This window comes from Hylobates moloch, unplaced genomic scaffold (genome assembly GCF_009828535.3).
Source record: "Hylobates moloch isolate HMO894 unplaced genomic scaffold, HMol_V3 SCAFFOLD_6, whole genome shotgun sequence".
Lineage (NCBI taxonomy): Eukaryota > Metazoa > Chordata > Mammalia > Primates > Hylobatidae > Hylobates > Hylobates moloch.
Window position 1 is genome coordinate 102,925,240 of NW_026652281.1, and position 15,527 is coordinate 102,940,766.

General features: G+C 43.1%; 2 protein-coding genes across 8 annotated transcripts in view; one reads left to right on the forward strand and one right to left on the reverse strand.

Annotated features, from left to right (window-relative positions):
- KCTD19 (potassium channel tetramerization domain containing 19) overlaps window positions 1-8,635 on the reverse strand; it is a 37,656-nt gene extending 29,021 nt beyond the window's left edge. For 6 of the 7 annotated variants that reach the window (XM_058441105.1, XM_058441106.1, XM_058441103.1 and 3 more), the window contains exons 1-2: window positions 5,664-5,681; window positions 2,194-2,490 (exon numbers count right to left, since the gene is read on the reverse strand). In XM_058441105.1, the coding sequence (XP_058297088.1) occupies window positions 2,194-2,490; window positions 5,664-5,666 (300 nt within the window). In that variant the 5' untranslated portion in view covers window positions 5,667-5,681. Of the gene's footprint in view, window positions 1-2,193; window positions 2,491-5,663; window positions 5,682-8,553 lie in introns of those variants that run through there. The other variant, XM_032157636.2, reaches the window with a different exon arrangement.
- Window positions 8,636-8,703: 68 nt separating this feature from the next.
- The window catches only part of LRRC36 (leucine rich repeat containing 36), a 53,549-nt gene continuing 46,725 nt past the window's right edge, over window positions 8,704-15,527 (forward strand). The window contains 1 exon segment of the mRNA XM_032157643.2: window positions 8,704-8,779. Within this exon segment, the coding sequence (XP_032013534.1) occupies window positions 8,710-8,779 (70 nt within the window). The 5' untranslated portion in view covers window positions 8,704-8,709.

The following is a 15,527-nucleotide window of genomic DNA, read 5'->3' on the forward strand; positions in this document are numbered from 1 at the left end:
TAGCCGGGCGTGGTGGCGCAAGCCTGTAATCCCACTACTTGAAGGCTGAGGAAGAAGAATTGCTTGAACTCAGGAGGCGGAGGTTGCAGTGAGCCGAGATAGCGCCACTGCACTCCAGCCTGGGACAGAGCAAGACTCTATCTCAAAAAAAAAAAAAAAAGAAAAAAAAAAGAAGCTGCTTCCTTGATATATTTTGTTTCAATTTGGGAAGTGAGGACAGCAAAGGGTTTAAAGGGCTTAATACACTGTACAATAGGCTTGTATTCTTTAAAATGTTCTTTTAAAAATTGCCTCGATCTCTGATTTTCTGCAACAAGCAAGTTACTCCCTCCCTTCTACCTCAAAATGATGCCTTGGCGTAGAGTCATCAGCAATCCTGTCATGACAGGCCATTTAAGTGGTTTTGAAGCCACTTGTAAACAATTCTAGTACTCCATTCCTGGGGCAGTTGAAAAAAAAAATTAATTCAAGAAGGTAGCTTGAAAAAGAAAAAAAAATACAACAACTTGCCTGGTAGTATATTAGGAATTTTTAGGCCAGGTGCGGTGGCTCACGCCTATAATCCCAGCACTTTGGGAGGCTGAGGTGGGTGGATCACCTGAGGTCAGGAGTTCAAGATCAGCCTGGCCAACACGGTGAAACCCCGTCTACATTAAAAATACAAAAATTAGCTGGGCGTGGTGGCGGGTGCCTGTAATCTCAGCTACTCAGGAGGCTGAGGCAGGAGAATCACTTGAACCTGGGAGGCAGAGGTTGCAGTGAGCCGAGATGGCACCATTGCACTCCAGCTTGGGTGGCAAGAGTGAAACTCCATCTCAAAGAAAAAAAAAAAAAAAAAGAATTTCTGATTTCCAAATATAGAATTACTTTTAAGAGAAAACCCTGAATTATTTAGTAAGCATCCATAAAAACACGCACTATGAAATGTTCTCATTCCTCTATGGCCCAGATACGCATGGTCTATCTCAATTTTCTTCTAAACAGTGTTGAGGCACAGTTGGTGGTACACTGGGCTACACTGCAGCTTGTTGGGTTAGTGCTGATAGAGATGGAATAAACGCCTTGTACAGACAGTGGGATTAATATGGAGGATGTTCAATGGTCCTTCCCAGTTGTAATATTTAGTTCTTCCAGGTTAAAAAGAATTGTTCAAAAACTACTGAATAAACTACTTAAGATCAGCCACAGAAATGATTTCTGTGGCTTGGAGAAAAATTAGGAAAGAAAGGTAATGTTTTTTTGGCAGTACCTTAATGGTTGATAAGTAAAGATATTTAAAGCTCTTATAATAACAATAATAATAATAATAATAATAAAGTTTCTTGGAAGACAAAGAAGTGATGGTAGAGGAAAGATTCTGCATAACTTGTTTTTTTTTTTCCTCTCTCTTGACATTTGGCCCAAGATTAGAACTTTTTGCTTTGGTGTAAATGCATGTTGTGTACCTAACAGGCACAATGAGAGGTGATATTCTTGATAAATCTTTTAGATTTTAAATCTCAGACATGATGTACATAGCAAATCCTAAAATGTCTAAAGTGTTCTCCTTTTAAGATTCAAAAAACAAAAACAAGAAGTAGCTTAATATAGGATTTTCAAGAGCCAGGGGCACCCTCTCAGTGGACAGTAAATCCTATCCTGGGTCCATGGTGGCTACTAGTCTAACTAAAGCACAGTTGGGATGAAATCATTTATTAAGAATATGTAGGCTGGGTGTATATACAGTCTCATACCTGTAATCCCAGCTCTTAGGGAAGCCGAGGGAGCACTTAGGGAGGCCAATTAGAGAGGATAACTTGAGCCCAGGAGTTCAAGACCAATCTGGGCAACATGGAAAGGATTGGCTGGGCATGGTAGCATGCACCTGTGTTCCCAGCTACTCAGAGGGACTGAGGTGGGAGGTGGGAAGATCCTTTGGGCTTGGGAGGTGGAGGTTGCACTGAGCTGTGATTGCAACAGACACCCTGTCTCGAAAAAAACAAAAGCAGGTAATTTCAGTGTATTGTTTATTACTTTTTTTTCCTTCTTACTCACCCCTATACTAATGAGGAAATTATTTATTACTTTAACACATTTATTACATTTGCCCATTAAGAGGGTCATCTCAGCAACCAATATATAACAGGAAACAATATTTAGTGATGTAAAGCCATGTTACTGATCCACCACTCCCAGAAAACAAGAGCATCTTACCTGCAGCAAAGGCATCAGCTGCAAACCCAATGCTTGCTCATACAGCAAGTTCAGTTCTGCACAACTGGAGAAGGAGAGCTTGGAGGTGTAGAGGTAATAGTGCACGTGCCTAAATGTGGAACCATCTCTGTCGATAAATAGCCTCTGGCTTTCTGAAGAGGTCAAGGCTGAAGCCTCTTTCCACAGCAGGGAGTCTGGAAACTGAGAGAGTTTGCTTCTGGGAACTGAGAAATGCCAGCCCCCTATGTTGAAATGAAACAAGTCCTCTGCTGATTCATGAGATATGCCAGACTCCTCCTAAAGGGGGAATGAAAAAGAGATCTACGCAAGAAAAAGAAATAAAAAGGCATCCAGATTGAAAAGGTAGAAATAAACTATCTCTGTTTGCTGATGACATGATCTTGTACATAAAAAATCCTAAGGAATTCACCAGAAAACTATTAGAAATAAGTCCAGGCCAGGCATCGTGGTTCACACCTGTAATCCAAGCACTTTGGGAGCCTGAGGTGGGAAGGTGGCTTGAGACCAGGAGTTTGAGGTTGCAGTGTGCTATGATTGTGCCACTGTACTCTGGCCTAACAGAGCAAGATCCTGTCTCAAAAAAGAAAAACAAACAAACAAACAAATGAGCCCAACAAGGTTGAAAGATGCAGAGCAATATTAAAAAATGTTGTATTTTTATACTTTAGCAGTGAACAATCTGAAAGTGAAATTAAGAAAACAATTCAATTCCATTTACAATAGCATCAAAAATAACATACTTAGGAATAAATTTAACAAAAGAATGAAATACATGTGCACTGAAAACTTCAAAACATTGTTGAAAATTTAAAAGACCTAAATAAATGAAAAAATATCTCATGCTCATGGATTGGAAGATTTAATATCGTTAAGATGGCAATAGTCTCCCAATTGATTTACAAATTCAACACAATCTCTGTGAAAATCCTGACTTTTTGCAAAAATTGAAAAGCTGATGCTAAAATTCATATGAAAATACAGGGGATCCAGAATAGCTAAAACAGTCTTGAAAAAAGGAGAACAATGTTTAAGAAGTCACATTTCCCACTTTTTTTTTTTTTTTTTAAGGCAGACTGCCACATGCAGCGCCTCATTAGGATGTGTCTGAAGTCTTGGAAGCTTGACTACCCTACGTTCTCCTACAATGGACCTTGAGAACTTGTTTGGAGGTTCTAGCTAGGAAGAGCAGATACTTGTATACCCTGGACTGAAGACTGGTCCTCCTTTATTGGGGATGGTCGTCCTCTTTGACTGAGCACGCAGCTTCAGGAGGGACATACGTGGAGCATTGAGGGAAGAAGGGTACACCCGCCTAGCCAGCCAGATCAGCCAAATCAACCCTGGCAATCAATGGAGTGACAGATGTTGCAGCCAGATCACCCTCACATCCCACACTTTTAAAACTTATTACAAAGCTAGATCAAGACAGTGTGCTACCAGCATAAGGATAAATATAAAGATAAGTGGAATAGAATTGAGAGTACAGAATAAAACCCTTACATTTATGATCAATTGAATTTTGATAAGCAATCCAAGATGATTCAATGGACAAAGAATAGTCCTTATAAAAAATGGTGCTGGGACAACTGCCCATCCATATGCATAAAAGATAATAATAACAATAATAATAAAGTTGGACCCCTACCTCACGCCATACACAAAAATTAGCTCCAAGTGAAACATAGACCCAAAACTATAAAATCTTTTTTTTTTTTTGAGACGGAGTCTCGCTCTATCACCCAGGCTGGAGTGCAGTGATACGATCTCGGCTCACTGCAAACTCCGCCTCCCGGGTTCACTCCATTCTCCTGCCTCAGCCTCCTGAGTAGCTGGGACTACAGGCACCCACCACCACGCCCAGCTAATTTTTTGTATTTTTAGTAGAGATGGGGTTTCACTGTGTTAGCCAGGATGGTCTTGATCTCCTGACCTTGTGATCCACCGGCCTCGGCTTCCCAAAGTGTTGGGATTACAGGCGTGAGCCACTGCGCCCAGCCTAAAACCATAAAATCTTTAGAAGAAAATAGAAAATCTTCATGACTTTGGAGTAGGCAAAACTTTCTTAGATGTGACACTAAAAGCAAAAGTGACCAAAAAAAATAGATAAATGGAACTTAATCAAAATTTAAAAACCTTTGTGCTTTAGAGGGCACCATCAGGAAGGTGAAAAGATAACTCACAGAATGGAACAAAATATTTGCAAATCATTTGTCTGATAAAGAACTTGTTTTTAGAATACATAAAGAACTCTTAAACTCAATAATAAAAAGACAACCAAATTTAAAAATTGGCAAAGCATTTAAATAGACATTTCTCCAAAGAATATATACAAATGACCAATAGCACGAAAAAAGATGCTCAACATCCTTAGTCATTAGAGAAATGCAAATCAAAACCTACAACAGAATACTACTTCACACCCATTAGTATGGCTAGAATGAAAACAATAGGTAATAACAAGTGTCGACAAAGAAACCAGAACCCCCATGCACTGCTGGTGGAGGTGTAAAATGGTGCAGGCACTTTGGAAAACAGTTTGGTGGGTCCTGAAAATGTAAAGCATGGAGTTATTCTACTATGAGCCAGCAATTCCACTCCTAGGTGTACACTTAAGAGAAAGACGTATGTTCACACCAAAATTTCTAGACTAACGTTCATAGAACATAATAGCCAAAAGGTGGGAATAAACCTAATGTCCATCAACTGACAAATGAGTAAACAAAATGTAGTATATCCATACAATGGAATATTGTTTGTCAATAAGAAGGAATGGGATGAACATGGTGGCTCGTGCTTGTAATCCCAGCACTTTGGGAGGCTGAGGCAGGAGATTCGCTTGAGCCCAGGAGTTTCAGGCTGCAGTGAGCTGTGATTGTGCCACTGCACTCCAGCCTGGGCGTCAGAGTGAGGCACATCTCTACAAAAATAAAAATTAAAAAGGAATGAAGTACTGATACATGATAACAACATGGATGAAACTCGAAACATTATGCCAAGGGAAAGAAGCCAAACAAAAAATCACATATGATTCCATCCACATGCAATATGCGGACAAGGCAAATTTCTAGAGATAGAAAATAGATTAGTGGTTGCCTAGGGCTGGAGAGGCTATGGGGAGGTGGGGTGTGACTACTAATGAGTATGGGATTTCTTTTGGGGATGGTGAAAATGTTCTAAAATTGATTGTGATGATAGTTGTGCAACTCTGAACATACTAAAACTCACTGAATTGTACACATTGTGTTTTTTTTTGTTTTTTTTTTTTTTGAGACGGAGTCTCACTCTGTCACCCAGGCTGGAGTGCAGTGTTGCGATCTCCGCTTGCTGCAAGCTCCGCCTCCCGGGCTCACGTCATTCTCCTGCCTCAGCCTCCGGAGTAACTGGGACTACAGGCGCCCGCCACCATGCCCGGAGAATTTTTTGTATTTTTAGTAGAGACGGAGTTTCACCATGTTAGCCAGGATGGTCTCGATCTCCTGACCTCGTGATCCACCCGCCTCGGCCTTCCAAAGTGCTGGGATTACAGGCGTGAGCCACCGCGCCCGGCCAGTACACATTAAAATGTGTGAATTGTATGGTATGTGAATTATATCTCAATAGATCTGTAAAAAATAATAATAATAATAAGATGAGGTACTGTCCACATTCCATGGAGCACATGCAGAACTCTCTTGGGATCTTACCTGCAGAGACATTACATTACTGGAGGATGAATGCTATAGATACCTTTTCATATATACAAAGGCAGCAAAGATCACTAACCTTCCTCAGCTCATTGTTAAAAGTTTAAGGTCATCTGTACATCTGTTGGACAAGAGGTTGTTGAAAAAAAAGTTTAAGGTCATCTATTTATAAGTGAATTGTCTTCTTTGCTTCAAGATGACCTAGTTTAGCAATACAATGGAAAAGTAGAGAGCCATCAAACATACAAACCATCCATATCAAATTTTAAAATAAAGGGCACTACCCTTGTAAAAACATTTTTTAAAGGGTAGTAAATAGTATATAGAATTTTACCTAAAAAGAACCATAAAACAATATCAAATTCTAATTAAAAATTATGCAGGCTGAAGTGATTGGACTGCAATGTACTGATATCTGCAATTTATTCTGAGATGAATTAAAAAAAGACAGATTGATGGATAGATAGGATTGCTAGACGGACATGTGATAAAACAAATATGAGCAAAATGTTGATTGTAGACTGTAGGTGGTGGATATATGGTGCTCACTGTACAATTCTTTCAATCTTTCTGAATGTCTATAAAATTGCATTAAGACGTTCGTGTGGGAAAAAGAGTGTTAAAGTAAGAGGTGATTACTTAAGAAAGGAAAAGCTCCCTGCCCCAGAAAGAACATGCATTTCCCATTCTGACAGCTGGGGAAGGAAAATAAATGCATGCAAGAAAGAATGCGATGGGGTCCATCTCTCCCACAGCAATATTCAGACATAAAGAAAAGCAATTATATATGCCACATTTGAGACTAGAAAAGTTAAAGGGGGCAATAAGAGAAATAAGACAAATTGTGAAATGATTGCATAACTGACAGAAGCAGAGCCAGAAAAGTCAATCTAATGAGCTAACCTAGGATTCTAAGTCCCAGCCCTTCTAAAAGCCCTTCTACAAGTTCATGTTCAGGCAAAGGCTGAATGTGACAAATGGAGTGACTAAGGGTCTCACATAGACCAGAAAGCATAAATATGCAAGGAAGGACTCTTGATTCTGCTTTCTGTTCTCCTTAAAGGTGGCTGAGAGCTCAATGGGGGTGCTCAGAGTGTGCAGATGTTCGATGCCAAAGAAAACCTACTCCTCGAAGGTGAGCCCCAGTTCTGGTCTCAGTTCCTCTTTTCTTTTCTTTCTTTCTTTTTTTTTTTTTTTTTTTTTTTTTTAGACAGAGCCTCGCTCTCTAGCCCAGGCTGGAGTGCAGTGGCACGATCTTGGCTCACTGCAAGCTCCACCTCCCGGGTTCACGCCATTCTCCTGCCTCAGCCTCCCAAGTAGCTGGGACTACAGGCGCCCGCCACCACGCCCAGCTTTTTTTTTTTTTGTATTTTTAGTAGAGATGGGGTTTCACTGTGTTAGCCAGGATGGTCTCAATCTCCTGACCTCGTGATCCACCTGCCTCGGCCTCCCAAAGTGCTGGGATTACAGGCGTGAGCCACCACGCCCAGCCCATCCTCTTTTCTTGTTAAGGATAGGGTGTGACAAGAGGGTCCTGGCTCCTTCTTACATACCTGTCCCATCCACAGGTGGGCTCTTAAGTGCCTGCTGGAGTGAGGGTAGGGGTTAGGGATGCGGCTGTTCTTTCCCAAAGACTGCTCAGGGGCTGGTTAGTGCAGAGCTATCCCAGCCTGGGGACAGCCCTCAGTCACAGGCAAGCTTAGGGGGACCTGTGGTGCTTGAAAGACAAAAGGCTTCTTGCCAGACTGACTTCAGGGAACGGGGTAGCCCTAAAGCAGTCATCCCCACCCCATTACAAAGAGCTTCTCTCTTTCCCACGCTCATCCTTCTCCCCCAAAGAAGCTCCGTCCAAGTAAATTTCTTACCTTTTTTTTTTTTTTTTTTTTTTGAGACAAGGTCTGGCTCTGTCACTCAGGTCGCCCAGGCTGGAGTGCAGTGGTGCAATCTTGGTTCACTGCAACCTCCACCTCCCGGGTTCAAGCGATTCTCCTGCCTCAGCCTCCCGAGTAGCTGGGACTACAGGCCGTGCCACCACACTCGGCTAATTTTTGTATTTTTAGTAGAGATGGGGTTTCACCATGTTGGCCAGGCTGGTCTTGAACTCCTGACCTCAGGTGATCCGCTCACCTCGGGCTCCCAAAGTGCTGGGATTACAGGCGTGAGACACCACGCCCAGCCCGTCCAAGTCAATTTCTAGAGCTAGAACTTCCTCATGCTCTAAAGACAGGACCCCAACTCCTCAGAGCCAGGATTCCCAACCTTTCAGATCTGGAGCTCCCCACCATGCCTTAGAGTTCTGTCCCCACGCTCCAATCCTTCAGATCTGGATCCCCCCTTCACACACACCCTCGCCTTGCCCCAGAGTCAGCATCCCCCAGCGCTGAGATATGAAGACCACCCCATCAAAGGGGCACACACCCAGCCCTCAGAACCGGAGTTCCCCACATCCTCGAGCCAGAACACTTCATCCCTCAAGACAGAGCGTTATTCTAACTCCTCAGAGCCAGCCCCCCAAATCCTTCCCAGCTGGGAGCCCCTCGCTCTCCCCCATGCCCCAGAGCCAGGTCTCGAACCACTTAGCCCCAATCCTTCGCCACAGCGGCCCCCATTCGCCGCTTTGGTGCTTTTGGCGCCCCAGCTAGGGCTGGCTCCGTACCATGGTCGCGGCTCGAGCAGCGGGCGGGCGGTCGGTCTTGTGACCCGGCCAATAACGGCTCCTGGGGTCGCGGCGGCGCGCGGGGCGGGGCAGTGGGCGTGGCCTGGCGTGCGCCGAGTGGTCTCGCGGGCGGCGGCAGGTGAGCGGCGGGCGGGGATGGCGGAGCAGTGGGAGCTGGACGAGGAAGGTATCCGCCGCCTGGGGGCGCTGACGCTGGAGCAGCCGGGTAGGGTCTGGCCGGGAGGGTGTGGACCGGAAACGTAGGGTCAGAAGCTGTGGAAAGAAAACTGAGGTGGAAGCCGGGGAACCTGAGATAGAGGCGAGGGAACCACAGAGAAGCGGTACCTGAGGGTTGGGGGCGGGGGTATAACTTGAGGCAGAAGGTTAGAGGGAGGTGGAGGTGGAGGAACTGAAGTCCCGGGAGAGTGTGGGGCAGAGCCCGAGGAATTGAGAGAGAAGAGGGGAGTGTGAAGTAGGGAAGGAGAAACAAGGTTAACAGGGGACCCTGCGGCAGGTGACAGAACTGCGGGGGGCGGTGGCTGACCCCTGTAATCCCAGCACTTTGGGAGGCGGAGGCGGGTGGATCACCTGAGCGTGGCCAACATGGTGAAACCCCGTCTCTACTAAAATACAAAAATTAGCCGGGCGTGGTGGTTCAAGTCTATAATCCCAGCTACTCGGGAGGCTGAGGCAGGAGAATCGCTTGAACCCGGGAGGCGGAGGTTGCAGTGAGCCGAGACCGCACCACTGCACTGCAGCCTGGGCGACATAGCGAGACTCCATCTCAAAAAAATAAATAAATAAAATAAATAAATGATAAAATGCCTGTTAGACATCCAAGTGTAAGGTACCTAGTAGGCAGTTGGATATATGGGTCTGGACCTCAGAGGAGATGTCAGGGTTAGAGATGCAAATTTTGGAGACATTAGCAATAGGTGGTATTTAAAGCTACGGGAGTGGATGAACTCAGCTAAGGAGAGAATGTCGATGGAGAAGTGAAAGAAAGCTTAAGACTCAACCTTGGAATATTTCGGTGTTTAGAGGTTGAATAGAGGAAGAATGTGGTATCTTGGAATTTGAGAAGGGGTAGCGTATCGAGCGAGCAATGGCCAACTATGCCAAATGCTATTGACAGTCTGAGCAACTTAAATGCAGAGTGTCTGTTAGATTTAGCAACATGGAACTTACTGGTGACCTTGACAGAGGGAGTTTTGGGAGGGTGTGGAGGAGGGAAACCAGATTGGAGTGGGATGAAAAAGGGAATGATATTTGAGGGGAAGAGACAGTGAAAGTAAGAACTTTTGCTGAAAATTGTAGCTGTAAAAGAGACTGCAGAAATAGATGGTAGCTGAAGTGTATGATGTGCAGTCAAGAACAGAACAGGAAGGATATACTAGAGCATGTCGGTAGTCTAATGATTAATTTAGTAGAGAGGGGAAAATATGTAATATTTACTTATTTTGACTGTTAAAATAATTCAATTAATTTATTCTGTGGGTAATATAATAATTGTACAGTGAGGGCCGGGCGTGGTGGCTCACGCCTGTAATCCCAGCACTCTGGGAGGCCGAGGCGGGCAGATCACGAGGTCAGGAGATGAGACCATCCTGGCTAACACAGTGAAACCCCGTCTCTACTAAAAATACAAAAAAAATTAGCGGGGCGTGGTGGTGGGCGCCTGTAGTCCCAGCTACTCGGGAGGATGAGGCAGGAGAATGGCGTGAACCCGGGAGGCAGAGCTTGCAGTGAGCCGAGATCGCGCCACTGCACTCCAGCCTGGGTGACAGAGCGAGACTCTGTCTCAAAAAAATAAAATAAAATAAAATAAAAATTGTACAGTGAGAAGAAAGTCTTGACTCCCCCATCCCTGTCTCATAGGCCTAGTTCCCCTTCCTAAAGGCAATTACTGTTGCCAGTATCTTGGATAGCTTTCCAGAAATATTCTCTACATATGTAAGCATTTATCACTTATTTTATAATTTTATATTATGGCAATTTTCAAATATATACAAGAGTAGAGATAACAGAATAATGAACTCCATTAGCCTACCTCAACAGTTATCATCAATTCATGGCCAAGCTTCTTTCACGTATACCTCACCTATCCTCCACCCACCTCCAACCCCCAACACTGACTATTTTAAAGCAAATTCCAAGTATATGATTTCCTCCATAAATATTTCAGTATGTATTTTATTTATTTATTATTTTTATTATTTTTCAGATAGAGTTTTGCTTTGTCACCCAGGCTGGAGGGCAGTGGCGTGATCTTGGCTCACTGTAATCTCTGCCTCCCCATTTCAAGAGATTCTTCTGCCTCGGCCTCCCAAGTAACTGGAACTACAGGCACCCGCCGCCACGCCCGGCTAATTTTGTATTTTCAGTAGCGACAGGGTTTTGCCATGTTGGCCAGGCTGGTCTCGAATTCCTGACCTCAGGTGATCCATCCACCTCAGCCTCCCTAAGAGCTGGGATTATAAGTGCAAGCCACAGCACCTGGCCATTATGTATTTTTAAAAGCTAAGATCACTTAAAAAAAAATCACATATGCAACCTAAAAAATTTAACAGTAATTTCTTTTTTTGGTTTTGTTTTGTTTTTGAGATGGAGTCTGGCTCTGTTGCCCAGGCTGGAGTGCAGTGGCATGATCTCAGCTCACTGCAACCTCCACCTCCAGGGTTCGAGCAATTCTCCTGCCTCAGCTTCCTGAGTAGCTGGGATTTCAGGCGTGTGCCACCATGCCTGGCTAATTTTTTTTATTTTTAGTAGAGACGGGGTTTCACCATGCTAGCCAGGCTGGTCTTGAACTCCTGACCTCAAGTGACTCAGCCTCCCAAAGTGAACAGTAATTTCTTGATATCATGAAATATCTAACTAGTGTTCTTATTTCCCCAGTTGTCCTATAATTTTTTAAAATTAGAATCCATGGCCGGGTGCGTTGGCTCATGCCTGTAATCCCAGCACTTTGGGAGGCCAAGGTGGGTGGATCACTTGAGGCCAGGAGTTCAAGACCAGCCTGGCCAACATGGTGAAACCCCGTCTCTATTAAAAATAAAAAAATTAGCTGGACATGGTGGCTCACACCTATAATCCCAACTACTTGGGAGGCTGAGGCAGGAGAATCGCTTGAACCCAGGAGACGGAGGTTGTAGTGAGCTGAGATCGTACCACTGCACTCCAGCCTGGGTGGCAGAGCAAGTCTCCATCTAAAGAGTAAAATAAAATAAAATAAGAATCCGTATATGGTCCATATATTGCAATTGGTTGATATATGTCTTAAGTCTTATTTGATCTGTAGGCGCCCCCTTTTTTTCCCTAGCATTTTCAATTGTTTTTGAAGAAACTGGCTTCGAAAGAGTTTTCTATAACCTGAATTTTGCTCATTGCATTCCTAAGATGTTTAACATTTTCCCATGTTCCCTGTACTTCCTATGAATTGTTAGTTAGGTGAGGCTTAATCAGATTCAGGTTGGATTTTTTTTTTTTTCTGCAAGATGATTTCATAGGTAATGGTGTATGTTTATGTTAGGAAGTATATGGTGCCTAGTGTTCTTTCTTTTCGTGATATCAGCCACTGAATATGATTACCTAAGTTAATTCATTAGGGATTGCAAAATGGTAATTGTCTATTTCTTTCATTTTTCTTCATTAACTCTAATACTTCTATAAAGAGAAATTTCCTCACATCAACTGTTTGCTTATCCTGAGGTACCGTTTGTATAGGAAAGGTAGCATAAAAGCTTGATTTTTTTTCACCTTATATGCCAGCTTTCAGAATGATGAGTTATTTTCTTAGCATTCTCCAAAGGTGACCAGTGAGGACTGTTTTGCTTTCTCAGTATCATTATAAACTCATCGATTTAAATATATGTCTTAGGGCCGAGCACGGTGGTTCATGCCTGTAATCCCAGCACTTTGGGAGGCTGAGGCGGATGGATCACCTGAGGTCAGGAGCTCAAGACCAGTCTGGCCAACATGGTAAAACCTTGTCTGTACTAAAAAAAAAAAAAAAAATTAGCCTGCCATGGTGGCAGGTGCCTATAATCCCAGCTACTCAGGAGGCTGAGGCAAGAGAATCACTTGAGCCTGGGAAGCAGAGGCTGCAGTGAGCTGAGATCGCACCACTGTACTCCAGCCTGGACGAAAGACTGAGACTCAGTCTAAATAAATAAATAAATAAATAAATAAATGTCTTAGTCCTTTTTCTCTTGTCATAACAGAATACCATAGACTAGGTAATTTATAAAGAACAGAAGTTGATTTGGCTCATGGTTCTGGAGGCTAGGAAGTCCAAGAGCATGGTGCCAGCATCTGGTGAGGGTCATTCCATGGTGGAAGGGCAGAAGGTGCATGTGTGAGATGTGAGAGAGAAAGAGAGAGAGAGAGAGAAGACTGAACTAATTCCTTTATTAGGATAACTAACTCCCATGATAACTAACTCCATGATAACAGCATGAAGCCACCGTTGACCTAATCACCTCTTAGAGGCCCCACCGCCCAGTGCTGTTACATTGGCAGTTACGTTTCAACATGAAAGCTGGGCATGGCGGCTTACACACTTTGGAAGGCCAGGGAGGAGGATGAGGCCAGGTATTTGAGACCAGCTTGGGCAACATAGCAAGATCCTGTCTCTACAAAAAATTTAAAAATTAACTGGGTGTTGGTAGTGTGTACCTGCAGTCCCAGCTTCTCAGGAGGCTGAAGTGGAAGGATCCTCTGACCCCAGGAGTTTTAGGCTGCAGTGCACTGTGATAGTGCCACTGCACTCCAGCCTGGTTGACCGAGCAAGACCCTGTCTCTGAATAAATTAATACATTTCATCATGAGTTTTGGAGGGGACATTCAAACCATAGCAATATATTTCAATGTATGTTTTAATCCATTATAGTTCTTATCATAATTGATGTTCAGTTTATCCTAACTTTAGTTAATAGGTGATCTTTCAAGTTGACTCCTGAGTTCTTTTTAAAAAAGTTTTGTGGCCGGGTGTGGTGGCTCACGCCTGTAATCCCAGCACTTTGGGAAGCCGAGGGGGTGGATCACCTGAGGTTGGGAGTTTGAGACAAGCCTGGCCAGCATGGTGGAACCCCATCTCTACTAAAAATACAAAAATTAGCCGGGCGTGGTGGCACATGCCTGTAATCCCAGCTACCTGGGAGGCTGAGGCAGGAGAATCACTTGAACCCCAAAGGCGGAGGTTGCAGTGAGCCAAGATCACGGCCATTGCACTCCAGCCTGGGCAAAGAGAGCGAAACTCCATCTCAAAAAAAAAAGAAAAAGTTTTATTTATTAGAAACATTCATTGTCATTATAAACAAGCTTTGTTAAAGGTTGTTAATTCAACTTCCAAATGAGCTGTAAATGGTTTTCATTAGAGAGACTACTTGATTTGTTGTTTTCAAATAGCAAATTTTTGCCCATTGGGGTTATGTAACCCATATATTAAAATTGGAAGATCATTCTTTTGTTCTTGGCATCTATGCTGTGCAGTGTTTGATTTGTTCTCTGATTTGTCTTCACTCTTTATAAACACTGAAACGAAATGCATAACCTCTTAAGACGTGCATTCATGTGAATCATTAAAGAATGTTTGTCTTTGTGGCAGTTTATCATTTTAATAATTCACGTTCCTTCTTAAAATGTTAAAATGTCTGCTCTTCAAAATAGACTGCAGTGAAAGGCATGAGAAGTGCTGTGCGTCATTGATGGAAACCATAATTGTCCTTAGCTTTTTTCCCATGTTAACAGACTCTCAGGGTGTTAGATCATTACATACCACAGAATTGCCAATACACTGCCCTCAAAGTCAGGAAAATTTTATTTATTTATTTATTTATTTATTTTCTTTAAAAAAAAAACAACAAAAAAAAACATGGTCTTATTCTGTTGCCCAAGCTGGAGTGCAGTGGCATGATCATGGCTCACTGCAGCCCCGACCTCCTGGGCTCAAGGAATCCTCCTGACTCTGCCTACTGAGTAGCTGGGACTACAGGTGTGCACCACCATGCCCAGCTAATTTTTTCTTTTTTTGTAGAGATGGGTGCATTTTTAAAAGATATAATTCACATACTATAAAGTTCACCGTTTTCGTATTTATTTATTTATTTTGAGACAAGAATCTTGCCCTATTGCCCAGGCTTGAGTGCAGTGGCCCCACCTCAGCTCACTGCAACCTCTATCCCAGGTTCAAGCGATTCTCCTGCCTCAGCATCCCGAGTAGGTGGGACTGCAGGTGCGTGCCACCGTACCCTGCTAATTTTTGTGTTTTTAGTAGAGACAGGGTTTCACCATGTTGGCCAGGCTGGTCTCGAACTCCTGACTTCAGGTGATCCACCTGCCTCCACCTCCCAAAGTGCTGGAATTACAGGCATGAGCCACCACGCCCAGCCCCATTTTAAAAATATACAATTCAGGGTCATTTTGTACATTTACAATGTTATGCAAGCATCATCGCTATCTATATATAGTTCCAGAACATTTTCATCAACCCATTAGGTAGTTACACCTCATTTCCCACTACCCCCGGCTCCTGGCAACCACTAAACTGCTTTCTGTCTCTGTGGATTTGCCTCTTCTGGGTATTTCATATCATTGGAATCATATACTATGTAGCCTTTTCTGTCTGGCTTCTTTGACTTAGCATAGTATTTTCATTATTCATTCATGTTTTAGCATGTATTAATACTTCATTCCTTTTTTAAAAAAATTAATAGACTTTATTTTTTAGAGCAGTTTTAGGTTTACAGAGAAATTGGGCATAAAGTACAGAGAGTTCTCATATACCCTTACCTCCCTTGTACCTCTCCCCACCCACCCCGTTTCCCTTAATTTTAATATCTTGCATTATTGTGGTATATTACAATTTATGAACCAATATTGATGCTATTATTAATTAAAGTCCATAGTTTACATTAGAGCTCACTTTTCGTGTTGTACAGTTTTTTTTTTTTTTTTTTTTTTTTTTTTTTTTTTTT